General features: G+C 41.9%; 1 protein-coding gene across 3 annotated transcripts in view; it reads right to left on the bottom strand.

Moving 5' to 3' along the window:
- The window catches only part of Catspert (catsper channel auxiliary subunit tau), a 97,001-nt gene that overhangs the window by 38,886 nt on the left and 40,994 nt on the right, over positions 1-17,121 (bottom strand). For 2 of the 3 annotated variants that reach the window (XM_042260323.2, XM_042260321.2), the window contains 2 exons: positions 16,758-16,795; positions 15,211-15,498 (listed from right to left, as the gene is read on the bottom strand). In XM_042260323.2, coding sequence (XP_042116257.2) covers positions 15,211-15,498; positions 16,758-16,795 — 326 coding nt within the window. Of the gene's footprint in view, positions 1-14,934; positions 15,499-16,757; positions 16,796-17,121 lie in introns of those variants that run through there. The other variant, XM_076550342.1, reaches the window with a different exon arrangement.

Here is a 17,121-nt window from a genome sequence, read left to right as displayed (position 1 = left end):
TTAAAGATGTGACCCATGTACACAACGGATGCTTTCTTCACTCACAAAGTAAAATGAACTCATGGCATTGGCAGGAAAATGGATGGAACTGGAAATTGTTCACGCTCAATGCAATAAGCCAGACTCAGCAAGACACATACCACAGGTTTTCTATCATATGCAGAACCTAGACTAAAAATTGTCTGTGCATATAAAAATGCTAAGTGAAAGCCAGACACAAAATGCTCTATCTGTATAGCTTTGTTTACGTGAACTGTTCAGAAAGGGTAGATCCTTAGAAACAACTGCAGATTGGTAATTTCAGGGGCTTGTTCCACAGGGAGCAAATACTTGGATAAAGCTGTTTTCTCTAGCTGAAATAATTTCCAAAGAGGGCTGAAAGATGGAGGCTTTCTTCTAGAAGCATGCTAGCAGCTTAGGAACAAGTCCTGCATTCCTAAAGGGAGACCCAGATGGCAAATTATAACATTCACAAAAATCCATCCCTGTGCTTTGGAAATCCGATTCCTGTGTATGTTCTGAAAGCAGATCTGCCAGGATTTTAATGGATCATGATTCCTAGGTGAAATCTAGAAGGAAATGGGAGTAACTGTAGCTCCCACGATTGCAGCTGGTTTCAAGTCAACAGGGTTGATATTCTCCCTCCTTTTCTAGATGTTTGAATGCCCCTAACCTTCATCTCACACACATCTGATCTCGACTCCTAGTTCTTTCTGCGTCATGGATTTCCTGGGCATCAAAGTACACCTCCTCTGCCTCACATTTTCTCCCATGCTCCTGCTGTGTCACAGCAGCCCCACCTGCCCTGACCAGTCATCCTCATCGCCCTGACACCTCAGATGGCCACTGCGTTCCATGCCTGCTTGCACTTTGTCATGATAGAATTGCCTGGGCAGTGGCCATAATCCAGAGCTTAATGATCTCTTCTTTTGTCTCCTGATGAGAGTGTCCCCCTTCTGGGGACTAAGACCTTTAAACCTACAGGATTCAGAGTCCTGGGGTAATAAAAATTATCCAGATGAAACACGGGAAGCTCATTTAAACTGAGTCTCAGGTAAACAACATTTTAAAGTATGTCTCAAATGCTGAATGAGATAAACTCTTCATCTGAGCGTAACCAGATTCACTAATTTCTATTTTCTAATTCTACCAAGAGAGCCACTGGGAATGATTCTAAGTGGCGACTGTGGTTTTTATACTCAGATTCATGTACTCTCCTGATTAGAGTTAGATTTATGTAAAGAAAAGTGTACTTAGCAAGGTATTGTCCATGAGTTGGCACTTGCACAGTCTGAACAGGTCATTTCACATTTTATCACTACTTTTTTTAAAGATAGGGTCTCATGTAGCCCATGGTCACCTCTAAAGTGCTTTATAGCTGAGTATGACCTTGAACTTGCTACCTTCCTGCCTCAGCCTCCTGAGTGCAGAGATTATAGACATGGTGCCCACGTCTGCCTCCTTCTTCACCATAAAGTGGGTCTGATTACATGTCACATGATATCACGAGCTACTGATCACACCCTGCAAGCTCCTGAATGTCAATGCTGACTGAGTCCATGTAGGAAGTAAAGGAAAATCCATCGTAGAGTATTTATTTGCATGTGTCAAAATAAAGTATCAATACTTCAAGGGGGAAAGGCTCTCAAATCACCAGCCTACATGTAGTGACCGCTCTGTCAAGTGTATCGAGAGACAGCGCCGTTTTGAGAGGAGGTTCAGTGTTTATCGTCGCCAGCAGAGCAGATGGCAGGCAGGGGTAGTGGCTAAATCATCTAAGTGGGAATCCAGGCTGCTGAGCACTTGCACGTCTCTGCTGTAGGCATCACAGCCACTACTTCATGACTTCATCTGTGGTGGTGCCATTCTAACAGTGTCTGATGACAGGGTGGGTGCCGTTAGCTGCCTGCCTTCTGTGTACCTGGCTATTCAGTGGCTCTCTCATGGTAGACAGTCGCAAATAGGCATTACCTTCAGACTGTGCCCATTCCACCGTGTTCCACCCATAGGTCTCTACTCCCAGACCTGCTTGACTTTTGTCTTCAACTATTTCTGTCTTTCAGGATTCCCTGATTGTTTGGCCAGGATATTTGTCCTATATAGTGAAACCTCACTAAATTCATAATAGGGTTCACCACTAGGTCAGGAATGGTAAACCAGACACTAGAGATAAAGGAAACTTGGGTGTTACATATAGTTTTGTTTATTTTTATTTTTAAAATAGAGACTCATAAGACTGGCAAAATGGAAATAATATAGTATGTTCTCTTAGGACTTTAGCATATAGAAAGACTCGAGAAAGCACCCCCTCACCCCCTCATCTCCCCTCGCCCCCCCCTCCCGGCATGATTACTGCCATCGAAGCACCCGGGCACAGCAGGGAAAGCGCCCTGCAGAAGACTGAAGAATTCCATCTTTATGTCCCCAGGAAGATGGCCCAGTCTCTCAAGTGCTTGTCTCACATGAGAATCTGAGTTCCACACTCAAAACCCAGGAAAAATGCTGGGCATAGTGGGGTGCTGGGGGGGGCAGCAACAGATGGACCCCTCAGGCTTGCTGGCCACCAGCCCAGCCTCATTGGTGAGCTCGAGGCCAATGAGAGGCTTTGTCTCAAAGGAGGTGGATGGTGCTCCTGAGTGACATTCGAGGGTGTCATCTGACCTCCACACACACCTGCACAAGCAGACATGAACACATGTACACAATCATTTGTGTGTGCGCGCACACACATACAAATTTAAAAAGAGTCCTGACTTTGTGCTAAATGTGTAACCCTTTCATAAATTAATTTGGACTTTCAAGTATGACATATTTTTGCTTAGGAAATAGTTTCCAAGGCTCTGTCAAACAACTTAATATTCTCTCTCTCTCTCTCTCTCTCTCTCTCTCTCTCTCTCTCTCTCTCTCTCTCTCTCTCTCTCTCTGTCTCTCTCCTCTCTCTCTCCTCTCATCATTGTGAAAAGAGATTTTTTTTCCATTTGCCACAAAACAAAGTAGCCCAAAACACATGTCTAAACTAGACACACAAAGATACCATATGATCTCACTTAGTGTGAAATCTAAAAAATAAAAATTCGAATATACTGAGATAGAGAACAAAATAGTGAATTCGGAATGGAACATGCAGATACAGTTACAGGAGTCAAAGTCATATATATAAAAGATTAGCATGGATAGAAATCTAAAACACAACACAAAAGGGAACTAATGAAATGATACTGCGGAGGCTGGAGAGATGACTCAGTGGTTTAGAACACTAGATGCTCTTGCAGAAGACCAGGTTTGATTTCCAGAATCTGCATAGTGGCTCACAACTTTCCTAATCCCAGTTCCAGGGGGATCTGACACCCTCTTCTGACCTCAGCAGGCGCCAGGCAAACATGTAGTACACATACATACATATACATACATACATACATACAGGCAGGCAAAACATTCACACACATACAATTAAATAAAACAGATGCCTTTAAAAATAAAGTGATACTGCATATGAGATTCATGCTGAGTAAATTTTAGATACTCTTGTCACAAAAGAGGTATTATATAAATGTATGTTAAGTGCTTCACACAGTAACCTTTTTACTTTCTATATGTGTCCCATAACATTATGTCCTATACTGTAAACATATACAATGAAAAATTGTGAAGTAATGGGCATGCATGTTAATTAGCTTGGTTTAATTACTATGCATATATGGAAACCTTATGTTCTATAAGCACATAAGCATTTTTGTGACCCAAACCTTAATAAAGCTGGAAAATTATCAAAGGACAAAAAGAAGGGGAGAACTTTGGTGAGAAAAATGTACAAGGCTCCCTGGTGGATGAGGTTCCCTGGTATACGAGGTTCCCAGGTGCACAGGATCCCCCAGTGTACGAGGTTCCCTGGTGTATGAGGAACCAAACAAGGTTAAAATTTAATCTCTCACTGCAACAAAGGCAGCCAGAGGGCAATGGGTAGAAACAGCTCTGAGAACAAACACTGTCAACCAAAAATTAAATATCTAGCAAAGCTAGCCTTAAAAAAAAAAACTTTGTGAGAAAACCATATTCCCAGATTAAAAATGGTTGCTGGGATGTGCTTTTGAAGGGTGCATCTTGTCCCTGAGCTCCTCCCTGTCTTGGTTTCCTGGCTGCTGAGATGAGCAGTCTCATGAATGACATGCTCATATCATCATGCTATTCTGCCCCTCATCCCAAGCAATGCAGCCAGTCAACGCTGGACCTCCGATGCTATAAGTCAAATACATAATTTCTCTTTTTCTTAGTATTTTGTCACCACAATGAAAAACATTAGCACATACCATAGTTGCTTTGTGTGACCTCTATAGCAAATACCATAATTTGGTGACTGGAGACAAATTTATTTTCTCACAGTTCTGAAAGTCAGAAGTTCAAACCCAGTTTTACTAGGTTGAAATCAAGATAGGATGGGCATGCTTCCTCTGGGAGCTGGGGAGGATGGACAACGGGAATCCATTCTCGTGTCAACCAGCTTCTGGTGAGCACAGGTGCCCCTTGACTTGATACAGGTTGTCTCCAAATACCTCTGTTTCATCTTCACATCACCTGCTCTTTGGGTGTCAACTCCTAGCCGACTCCTAGAAGGATGCTATGATGGGATTTATGGCCCATCTCGGTAATCCACCATTATTTTCCCACCGTAAGATCCTTAATCATATCTGCAAAGTCTCTGCCATATAAGATTAGTATTTACAGAACCCAGAGATTAGGACCTGTACTCTTTAGGGACCACTAGTCATTCTACTACAGCATATTTAAACTCAAAGGGTTGTCCCTCAGTACCCATAGGAGATTGGTTCCAGGACCCTCATAAGATACTAGAGTCCTCAAATAACCTGTCTCTTAGAACTGTGTGAATTGTGTTTGCATATAACTTATGCATATCGTGCTATGTACTTATAACACTCAATACAAGTGTTATAAAATATTGTTTTATGCATTGCTTAGGGAAAATAGACATATTCCATACAGACACATTTTGTAGATTTTTAAAAAACTTTATTGATTCTTTGTGGATTTCGCATCATGCATCCCATCCATTCATCTCTCCATCCCTTCGTATCTGCCCTCTGCCCTTGTAGCCCCCTCCCCAAATAAAATAAAATTTAAAAGCAAAACATCTCATCGGGGAAGCTGTAGGTGTGTGTCACAGTGAGTCACAAAGTATACCCTTTAGTCCATACATCTTTACTTGTACATGTTCATTGCAATGAATTATCTGGTCTAGTTCAAGGCTTCTGCTAAACTCTCAGTACTGGGCTCTCACTGGGACTCCTCTTGGATAGCCTGTTGTTGCCCTATGTTATGGAGATCCTGCAGCTTTGAATCTGCAGGACCGGCCCCTTCACATACTCCAGCAGTTCACAGATGGGGTGGATGTCGGGGTGGGCCAACTCGCAGCCCTGGCTCCGGGCCTGGGTGGTAGCTGAGTTGGTCAGCCCGCCAGCTCTCCGTCATTCTCACCACCAGGGTGAGCTCTCCAGAACTTCTCCAGCTAGCTCACCTGCTGCAGCAGGCAACAAGGAGCGAGGGGCGGGGCCAGTTCTCCTGCTCTCCTGCCCCCAGGGCTGGCTCACCCACACCCACACCACCAGGGAAAGCTCGACTGTGCTTCCCAGGCGAGGTGCAGGTCCCAGTCTCCATTCTCCAGTGCTGCAGCTGGTGATGGGCAGGACCAGCTCTCCCGCCTGCCTCAGGTGTCGAGAGGAGAGGGTAGCCAGGCGATAGGGCATCTTTCCCTTACCCACACTACCACGTGGCATATGAGGGGGGTCACCTCTCCCACTCTGATGTCTGTGCCCCTGCCAGCAGAGTGAGCTCTACATTTTGTAGAATATTTTTATGTGCAATTGACTGGACATGCAGTTGTGATACACACACAGAAGGATGACTAATATTCATACAATAGATATGTATACCTCTAATAAAAACTTGAAGCTGTTATGACAGAAGTTCCCCACTATAAATTAACTTGTGGAGAGAGACTCTGAGACAGCATAGAGTTTGGGGCTCAGCCGTCCCAGGATCCTAACTGGTGCCAGTCTTCCAACCATTTCCAATATGAAGACCCATGCTGGGGTGACAAACCCACGATGACATTTCTTCAGTGATACTGGGTGGGACAGAACTTCCCACATTAGTATATAAGTCAAGTCTTGAGAGTCAAAATGTTTCCAGACATTACGTTTTGGCATAGTTGTTATGTAAATACTTAGAAATGGATACCAAAAGATGGATTGCTGATATAACAGAAACCCCAAATAGGTGAAATTTCTGTGGGGGGGGGGGACACACCCATATTTATAAAGTAAGTAAGTAAGTAAGTTAAGTAAATAAATAAAAGCTCCCCAAGAAACTAGCTAGAGGATATGGGAAAAATGTGAAGGTAAGTTTTACTGGAAACTAAAAGTTACAACCAACTTTTCCTACTGACAGAAAGCCTGGCAACAATGCTCCCCCTATTCACGTGGAAAAGAGAATTTGAGTGTTTGGCTAAGACTGTAGGTTTCATGCCGAGAGTGTCAGCTTCCTTTAGCTGTCTATTACAGTATGCTTCAAGTAAAGGGAACTAGACAGGACTGTTGTTCTTGAAGGAACAGCCATGGGAAACCACCCTGAACCGTAATTTGCTGGCTGGAAAAATCAAACAGCTGTGCGCTCATACTTCTAGTAGGCGAGTCTCGAAAAGAGATGATCTCAAGGTAAAGATCAGCCCTAGAGCGCTTCCTGGGAAACATGATTTCAAGGCCAAGATAACAAGGCTTTATTAGTAGTTAAAACCTCAAAAAGATCTCATCAGATGCCTAACAGACACATTGAAGAATCTTAGGTGGCACCTAGGCCCTGTCTACTAAACACACTCGTCAAACTTCTTCAGGCCATTGTGCCACAACAACCAAATGCTCAGCCCAAGGAAATGCAGGCCTATCTTAAAATATATAAGGCTATAATATTTGATTACTCAAAAATAATTTGTTACATAAGAAACCCACACTTTACATGAATTATAGTATCTCAAGCTGAAGCAGTTTAAAGTGAGTAGAGGTACTGAAACCAACAACTTCCTCCAGAAAAAGGCACTGAATACAGACACTGAACTACATAAAAGCATCATTTCTTCTGAAAAAATCATTAAAAGCATATAGCCAAGCATATACCCTGAGATAGTAATCGGTTGGCTAGTCTGTACATCACATTTCACTCAACCTTTGGGGCGCCAAGGGTCTTCCAGCTTGCAGAACATACAAATTCTGTTCCCAATTCACTGCTGTGTGTGGTGGGCAGATAAGTGAGTAGCCATACTTGAGGAACCTGTCACTTGTCCCTGGTTTAGTGCTTAAATTCTGTATTTCAAGCCTGAGTCTGCTAAGACTAATAGCATGAGATTAAGGGTCTGGGAAGGGAGACTAATCTACATGTAAAGGGGATGTTCATTGCTGGGAAATTAATCTATGGTAACATATTCTACTATGATCCCTAATGGTAATGCTTCCCAAGATTCAAGCCATCTTGGAGGCTTATAAAGTCCTATGGCTTTTGATTTTGTGTTTTAGAATGCCTCGTTGCCACATAAGTTCAGCCATTTTGTTAAAAGACTTATCAAGACCAGATGAAGAAAGTCACAGGGAGAGTGGGAGGGTAATTCCTGACATTTCATGATGGAGGGACAGGAAGAGGGGAGTCCGTGAGGAAGAGAATATTAGAATGAGAGACTATCTAAATAGAAGACTACGTATCCTGAGCATTTCTCATGCAGTGTCAGTCATGGAAGTGAGCCATCATGAGTTCCAGCCCAGTCAAGTGTCGGAATGATTTCAAGCCTGTATAACATCCAAGATCTTGGGAAGCAGAACTGTACAACTAAGTACAATCAACTCCACTGAGTATTAAGAGATGAGAAAAAGGTTGTTTTAAGCCACCAATGTTTGGATTGATTTGTTTGCAGCAATAAATGACTCACTTATCATATGCAAACTGAATATTCTAGAAGTTAGACTGACTATACTACATACATTAAAGAGCAAACTATAGACCATGGGAAACTACAGACACTTAAGTGGTCAATATCCTTAAGTTAAAAAGGACTCATTTTAAAATTTAAGAAAAAAGAGATCCAGGACAGGCACCAAAACTACACAGAGAAACAACAAAAGCCTCCAAGGCTTCAAAAGAAATTTAGACAAAGCACATATAACCTACTTACTCACTGTAGGAAAATAAAATGACTAGTAAGAACAAAAATTTTCATTATTATTTAAAGGACCACTAATACTTAAGTGCTTTTATTGAAAATGTAAAATAACATCAGAGAATATTCTACATCTTAAAAATTTCTGAGAAAATTCAAGTATAATGTTTAAAGTACTGAGTCATAAAAAGCATTGTGTGTGTGTGTGTGTGTGTGTGTGTGTGTGTGTGTGTGTGTGTGTGTGTTTATACTACACACATTCAAAAATCCCAGTTAGGCTCTCTGCTCTCCTTTTCTGGCCTCCGACATGACATTCTGGTCCCCCAAGCCCCACTTCTTACCAGGGACCTCCATATCCTCCCTGTCCCTTTGGGAACTCGACAGTTCCCAGCCTGCCCTTCACCATGGACTCTCCTGTCAACACCGGTGACCCAGAGATCCAAAGCCTTGCCAGTTGGCTAGCTAGAACCCTTCAGTTGGCTGGCTAGAATCCTCCAATTGGCTGGCTAGAATCCTCCAGTTGGCTGGCTGGGACCCTCCAGTTGGCTGGCTGGATGGGACTCTCCAGTTGGCTGGCTGGCTGGGACCCTCCAGTTGGCTGGCTGGCTGGGACCCTCCAGTTGGCTGGCTGGCTGGGACCCTCCAGTTGGCTGGCTGGCTGAGACCCTCCAGTTGGCTAGCTGGGACCCTCCAGTTGGCTGGCTGGCTGGGACCTTCCAGTTGCCTGGATGATTGGCCTCCAGAAACCTGAGATCAGTCCACATTGCTGAGGAAAGCTTGTTTCAAGCTCCTTGACCAAGCTGCTGAAGGCACATGACTATAAAAGCTAGAAAACCTGGAAACCTTTCCATACCAGACAAAGAGAAACTGAGATACTGAACCTGCTATGAATGTACCCCTCTTGAACACTGTAAATCCCTCTGCTGAAAGAGGAAAGGGGACTGGAAAATAAAAGAAAACTCAACCAACAAACTAACTCCAGATATGCAAATCCAAATGCAGAAATAAAAACACAGGAAACAACAGTAACACATCTCCTCCAAAAACTACAAATCCCATGGTAATGACCCTTAATGACAATGACGTGAAAGAATTCAAAAAGATGATCTTAACTATGATCAAATAACTCAAGGAAGATGAGTGAAATAAGGAAGTCAATCCAAGACACAAAAACACTTTGTTTTGTTGTTGTTGTTTGTTTTAAAGAAAACCCAAACTGAAATGATGCTGCTGGCAATGAAACCCTCAGCTGAAAGCCTCACCCAAGAGGTTGGATTGTGTTAAAAGCAGAGTCAAGGATGGAGGAATACTTGGATCACTTAGTAAAGGTCAATGAGAAATTTAAAACAAAAATGAACAGAAGTGAAGAGACCGAGGGACATCATGAAAGGACCTAACATCTGAATTGTGGGTGCAGAAGGAGAATACCATAGCAAAGGCACAGACAATATTTTTTAATAAAATCACAGAAGGCCAAGTGGTGGTGGCACACACTTTTAATCCCAGCACTCAGGAAGCAGAGCCAGGGGGATCTCTGTGAGTTCGAGGCCAGCCTGGTCTACAGAGAGAGATCCAGGACAGGTATGGTGGTATTTTATTTGTACTGAAATGTGATTTTAATTGTATGTTAATAAAGTTGCCCCGGGGTCAGAGCTATTAGAGCCATAGCAAAAGCTAGGCATTGGTGGTGCATACCTTTAATCCCAGCACTTGGTAGGCAGAGCTAGGTAGATCTCTGTGTGTTCAAGGATACAGCCAACATTGGTGACACACACCTTAAGATGGTTGGTTACATCTACAGACAGGCATCAAAACTACACAGAGAAACCCTGTTTCAAAACAAACAAACAAACAAACAAAAATCACAGAATAAAATATCCCAAACCTAAGGAAAGAGAAGCCCATCCAGCTACAAGAGAATTGTAGAAAGCTAAATAGATGAGTCCAGAAAAAGAAAATGCCCATGATGCATCATAGTTAAAACATAAAAATACACAGAATAATGTAAGGGTATTGAAAGCTGCAAGAGAGTCAAGTCAAGACACTTCTATGGGCAGGCACATCAGAGTAATACTTGACTATGCAGCAGCAGCTTTGAAAGCCAGCTGGGTCTAGAAAGATTCCAAGTCTTGAGAGACAGCAACTGTGAGCCCCCAACTATTATACCCAGCAAAATTATCTATTAAAACTAAAGTTGAAATAAAAACTTCCCACTGTAAGAAACAGAATAGGGGAATTTATGACTATAAATTCAGCTCAGCAGAAAACACTAGAAAGAACACATCAATCTGGAGAGAGATAAACACACCCCAAGAGGTCGCAGCGAGAAAACAAGCAATGCCAGGACAGGCAATCAAAACAGCAGCACAAAATCCACAAAATGACAGGAATTGATATCCATCTTTTCAATAATAACTCTGAATATTAGTGGTCTCAATTATCCAATTTATCCAAATAAAAATCCACAGACTAATAGACTGGATTAGAAAACAGGATCAGTGGGCCTGGAGAGTTGGCTCAGCAGATACAAGCACTGCTGTCTTACAGAGGGCCAAGGTTCAGTCCCCTGCACCTACACCATGACTCCCAACAGTCTAACTCCATTTCTGGAGTGAGCTTGAATCCTTTTCTGGACTTTGCAGGTATGAGGCATGCATACATGCAGACAGAACGTCATACACACACACATGATATATATGTATGTATATACATGTATATATATATAACACAATTTTTAAAAGGAAGCAATATCCATCTTTTGGCTGCCTTCACGTTACCATACGGCACCACCAATGGTAAACACCACCTTTGGACAAAAGGATGCCGAAAGGTATTCTAAGGAAACGGAAATAACAAACAAGCAGGCAAAGCCATTCTAATATCTGACAAAATAGTCTTCACACCGTAACTAGTTGGAGGAACTTAGAAAGGAAACTATATATTCATTAGAGAAATAAACCAACCAACAGGACATTACAACCCTAAAGATATACACACACCAAACACAGTGGCATCCAATTTCATAAAAGAAACACGTTTGGATCTAAAACCTAAAATTGACATAGTGATACTGGATGGTTTCAATACTCCATTCTCACCAATAGCCATCTGGAAATTAAATAAACAGAGAGAGTTTGGAGTTAAATGACACCATAAACTAGATGGACCTAACACAGTTACAGAATATTCCACCCAAAGACTAAATCATATTCATTCTTATTAGCTATCCATGAAACTTTCTTCTGAATTAAGCACAAAAAGCAAGTCTCAACAAATACAGGAAAATTAAAAGAACATCCTGCATTCTTTTTTACTTCAAAGGAAGAAATCTAGATACCAACAGCAGAAATTGCAGAAAGTACACAAACTCATAAAAACTAAACAACACACTATGGAATGCTAATTTGATGAAGAAAAGTTAAGAAGAAAAATTCTAAATTCTTAGAATTGAATGAGAATGAAAACACAACATACCAGAATCTATGGGACCTATTGAAGGCAGCCATAAAAGATAGGATGTATGGCATCAAATGTCCACAGCAATCATTTTGAGAGAACTCAACTTGAACTTAATGATGCACCCTAAGGCCTTATAAAATAAGGAGGAGGAGGAAGGGGAGACATAGTAGTAGTAGTAGAAGAAGAGGAGGAGGAAGAGGAGGAGGAAGGAAGAAAAAGAGGAGGAGGAAGAGAAGGAGGAAGAGGAAGAAGAGGAGGAAGAAGATACACCTCCCAAAAGCAGACAGGAAGAGATAATCAAAACCAGGACTAAAATGAAATAGAAACACACAAAAAAAATAACACAAAAATTGATGAAAAAGAATTGATTCCTGAAAAGATTAACAAGATTGACTAACCCTTAGCCAAATTAAATAAGAAGAGGATCCAAATAAATAAAATTGTAGATGGAAAATAAGACATTGTAACAGACACCAAAGAAATTCAGAGAATCATGAGGACAAACTTTAAAAATCTATATTCCATCAAACCGGAAAGTCTAAACGAAGTGGATGAATTTCTACATATATATGGCCTACTAAAGCTAGATCAAAACGACACAAATCATTTATAATAGACCCAGAACATCCAATGAGATAGAAACATTAATCAAAATTTCCCAACAAAAAAAAAAAAAGAAAAAAGAAAAAGCAAAAACCCAGGGCCAGATGGATTCAACACAATTCTACTAGACCTTCAAAAGACTAACACCAAAATTCCCTTATTCCATAAAACAGAAAATGAAAGACTATTTCCGAAGTCTTTTTTAAAAGCCATTATTATGCTAATACCAAAACCAGACAAAGACACAACAGGAAGGCGAACTGCAGGCCAGTGCAGTTGATGAAGATCGGTGCAAACATCCTCAATTTAAAAACCTGCCAACAGGGTCCTGTGGCTGGGCTGATGTCTCAGCTCCGCTGCTGGGAGCCTGGCCTGGCTATAGAAGATGGCCAATTCCAGCTCCATAGCGCCCCCCACTACTAGGGGATTTCACTAGGGTAACTCCCAATGACTGGTCCAACTTGAGGCCCACACCATGAGAGGGAGCCCATGCCTGACATTGCCTGGATGGCCAGGAACCAGAGCCTGGACAGCCCAGAGACCCAGGATAGAACTAAACACAACTGGGAAAAAAAACAAAGTCAACGAAATGATTCCTAATAATATCCTGATACACTCATGGATCAGTGCCTAGCCCACTTCTCATCAGAGAGGTATCATCCCAGCAACTGGAGAAGACACAGAGATCCACAGCTAAACACTAACTGGAGCCAGGCAACTCCACGGAAGAGAGGGAGAAACGGCTGTAGGAGCCAGAGGGTTGAGGACACCCCAAGAACATGGCCCACAGAGTCACCTAAGCAGGGCTCATAGGGGCTCACAGAGACTGAAGTGACAACCAGGGAACCCCGTATGGGTCTGAGCCAGGTCCTCTCCATATACGTTATGGTTGTATAGCTTGGGGTTCTTGTGGAACTCCTAACAGTGGGAACGGGGGTGAGGGGGTGGTGGGGGTGGTGTCTCAGACTCTTTTGCCTGCTCTTGGGATCCTTTTCCTCCTGCTGGGCTGCAAATCCAAGAGTATACTGCAGTACAAATCATACTTGATGGGTTTAAAGAAAATAAAAAAAGAGTGCACCGCATTGGGTGGGCAGGGAAGGGGGCATAGATCCAGGAGGAGTTAGGGAAGGGGTAAATATGATCAAATCCATTATATGAAATTCTCAAAGAATTAATATGTGGTGATATTTTATTTGTGCTGAAATGCGGTGATATTTTATTTGTTTGTTAATAAATAGAGTTTGCCTGGAGATCAGAGGTAACAGTAAGCCATAAACAGAAGTCAGGCAGTGGTGGCGCACGCCCTTAATCTGATCATTTGGCAGGCAGTCTGTGTGTGTGTGTGTGTGTGTGTGTGTGTGTGTGTGTGTGTGTGTTCAAGGTCATACTAGGGAACAGAGCCAAGTGTGGTGACACACACCTTTAATCCCAGTACCAACCATAGAGACCTGGAGGTCTGTACAGACAGGCAGTGACAAGGAAGTGATGTAGCTGGGCTAAGAGCCAATGAGAGGGCAGAATAGCAAGGCAATAAAGGTGCAGATTAGACAGGAAGTAGCCCCTTTTGGGTAGCTGCAGAGTTGGAGATGTAAGGTTGGTGGCTCTCACTATTTCTCTGATCTCTAAGGCTTTCACCCCTATATTTGGCTCCGTGTTTCTTATTTAATAAGACTGTTTGGAAATTCGTCTACACTAATACAAACAAAAACAATAAATTTGATTCAAGTACGAAAAATATAGGATACATATATATATATATTATATATATATATATGAATAACAAAGATTGAAATAACTAAAATTGTTAGCATGGTAAGGGAATTATAACTATTGTTATTTAGTTTGTCTTTCATGTTTTCCGTTTTCCAAACATTTTTGTTTATCTGTGTAATAGCCCTGGCTGTCCTGGAACTCACTTTGTAGACCAGGCTGGCCTCAAACTCACAGAGATCCTCCTGCTTCTGCCTCCCCAGTGCTGGGATTAAAGGCGTGTGCTGCCACCACCACCACCACCCAGCCTTTTCAAAACTTTTTTTTTTATGAGCATGGATTACCTTTGCATCAAGTAAAGAAGAACATTATTCTAATTATACTGCTGTAAGCTGCTGACTTAAGTATTAAATTCCCAGCTAGAGTCATTTAATACAAGTCTATCTTTTGAAATTTCAGAAGGAATTTAGCGATGGCTTTGATTCCATCAAGAGATGAGGACTAGAGCTAGACACTCAGATGTCAAAAGACAGTCCCTGGGATATTCAGAAGCAGAACCTTAACTGAGGTCTCTAACTCATTCTGGTCCTGCGCTGCCTTTTAAAATAGCTGCAAGCAACAGCGTTCAGATTGGATGGGGAGCCTGCCAGAAAGGGAGTGCTCTGTGGAGAGGCTTACCTGGTGTACCTTACCTTTACAGTCAGAGTCTGAAACCAGGGGACACGCATGCTAAGTTGTGTGCTATAACAGTTTAAACAATTCTACTAAAAGAGTTCCCTAGGCTCTTCCGTCTCCTTTGAGTTTATGTTTGTAATCGTTACTACATTTTCAGCAGAATCACACACTAACCTGGGGATTAATTATTGACAGTTTGCTTTTCTTTCAAAAATTTCCCCCTTAACTGATCAGTACATACAGAGTAAGAACATTTAATGTATTTAGAGACATTTGAAGAATTTTAAATTTATTGGTATTTAATCGATTTAAAAAATAATTCTTTGGGGTTTGCCTGTCTGAAGTTTTGCTGTGGGGAAACGCTTAGTTGAGCTCCTGTTGGATTTTGCCTTGGAAGCCACCTTTGACTTTCAAATCTCCAGACCCCGGACTAGCCCTCTCCTCTCAGCTCAAATGTCTGCTTTGACACCTCACTCATTCGGAAAGAAACCTAAACTCCTCCTCCTCCTCACGCTCTCAGGGTTTACGGGTACATGTCTCGACTTTACCTCCTGTAGAGAAGAGGCTATTCTTAAAATGCTTGGTTTGGGAAGCAGCTGTTCATCCAATGGCAACATCACACTCCGCTCTTCCTGTGGCTTGTCTTCCCACACAAAAGGGGCGTGTGGATACTGCACCTCATCCTCCTCTATTATCTGCAGGCTGTGAATGGGGGGCAGCGGAATGTCCTCCGGCACTGATTCACTGCTTCTCTGAAGAAAGGGCTCTGGGTAACCTTGGTCCGACAGTCTCAAAGCTGGTATGACCAGGTTTTCCTTGTCGCTCTTGTCCGTAGACTACAAAGAGATTAAGAAAATAAATGTGATCATTATTCACGAATGAGCATTTAAAGTTAATGAATCAAAATCCATTGTACCTTTGTCCTTTAAATACTACCATTGACATTTGTAAGTTAGTGAGTTCCTCAAGAAGACATTGAGAAATCTTAGACTTGCCTGAGACTGTTATCCACAATCTGACAAAGGAGCGGTTTACGGAGCAGCCCTTTGCATATGTCTGGATTGCATAAATTGGTGACATGTTAAGGAAATCTGGGGGCTGTTGTTACATTGTCAGACCATGACCAATGTCCAGAATCAAGGGAAACTTTAGTATCAAAATGACACAAAGGGCAATATCGCAATTACATTAGCTAAAGGAAAATGGAACAGCAAAACAATACCAAGAAAGGAACCATGAAGGCTAGCTTCTTAAGCTAAGTAAATTCAATGTTATACAAACGTCTCTCTCCATCTTGCTTCCCTAACTCCTTTCTTTTACTTGGAAAAAAATCATACATCATACATGCTGATTCTTCAGCTGACATTTCGGAGTCACTGAGCCTGATGGAAATAATTAAGTAGCATCAAAAAAGCAGAGGCAAAGTTTTTATTCTTCACGGATTTACATGACGATTTATTCCTGAATAGAATGAAACATTCTATGAAGTGAATTCCACTTTTTCCTGATTTCTGTGATGCAATGGATACTTTATTACACGGACCACGTTCACAGCATGGTAAGTGCTTCTGGAGAAAGTAAAAATGTGGCCAGACCTTCTGCTTTCCGAGCCTATGCAGAGCTCCACGGGTTCCCCCTTTTCTCCCTTCACACCTTCACCCCTCTCCCTTGCTCTGCACCCTAAATGGTTATTGCTTTGTCCCCGAGTCTGCTTCCATGGAGTGATTTAACTTAAAGATCTCTAAGAGTATAGACACTGTCACAACAGAAGTAACTGGGTAACGTTAGGGATGCTTCTTGATTTGCATCTGTCTTCCACCACTGACTATTCCATCCCTCCCCAGAATAATGACGATCAGAAATCCTCCGGGGGCTGGAGAGATGGCTCAGTGGTTAAGAGCACTGACTGCCTTGGCAGAGGACCCGGTATGATTCCTAGCCCACCTGGTGGCCCACAACCATCTGTAACTCCCGTTCCAGGAGAGATTTAGCCCTCTTCTAGCCTCTGCAGGAACTAGGCATGAATGTGTTGCACAGGCAGGCAAGACACAAAATATAATAAATCTTAAAAAAAAAAAAAAAGAAATTCTCTTACCTCAGTTGAAATAGTATCAGATTTTCTATAATGGATATCTGTTTTAAAAAATAATGAATACGCTGTTTTATTTAAATAACATTGAATTACTCAAATGTATCTACACTGATTAGCTATGGTTATAATTTTTCTCCCTTCAAGTAAAGAGTTATTAAAGCAGCTATTCAAACATGAAAAGTACCTTAGTGAAAACAGGCTGACAAGTTTCTAGGACGATAGGGGGAGCAGATAAGAAACAAGAAAATGTATGTATATATGAACATGTGTGTATGAACTGGTGTGTAATCTTCATACTGTTCCCCGAGTCCCAGCCATTTGACAGTCCACTAACAATGTTCAAGGTTTCCATTCCCTCTCATCCTGG

The sequence above is a fragment of the Peromyscus maniculatus genome, chromosome 13 (assembly GCF_049852395.1).
Source record: "Peromyscus maniculatus bairdii isolate BWxNUB_F1_BW_parent chromosome 13, HU_Pman_BW_mat_3.1, whole genome shotgun sequence".
NCBI lineage: Eukaryota > Metazoa > Chordata > Mammalia > Rodentia > Cricetidae > Peromyscus > Peromyscus maniculatus.
Note: the sequence above shows the minus strand (reverse complement) of the source record. Positions and strands in the feature narration are given on the sequence as shown.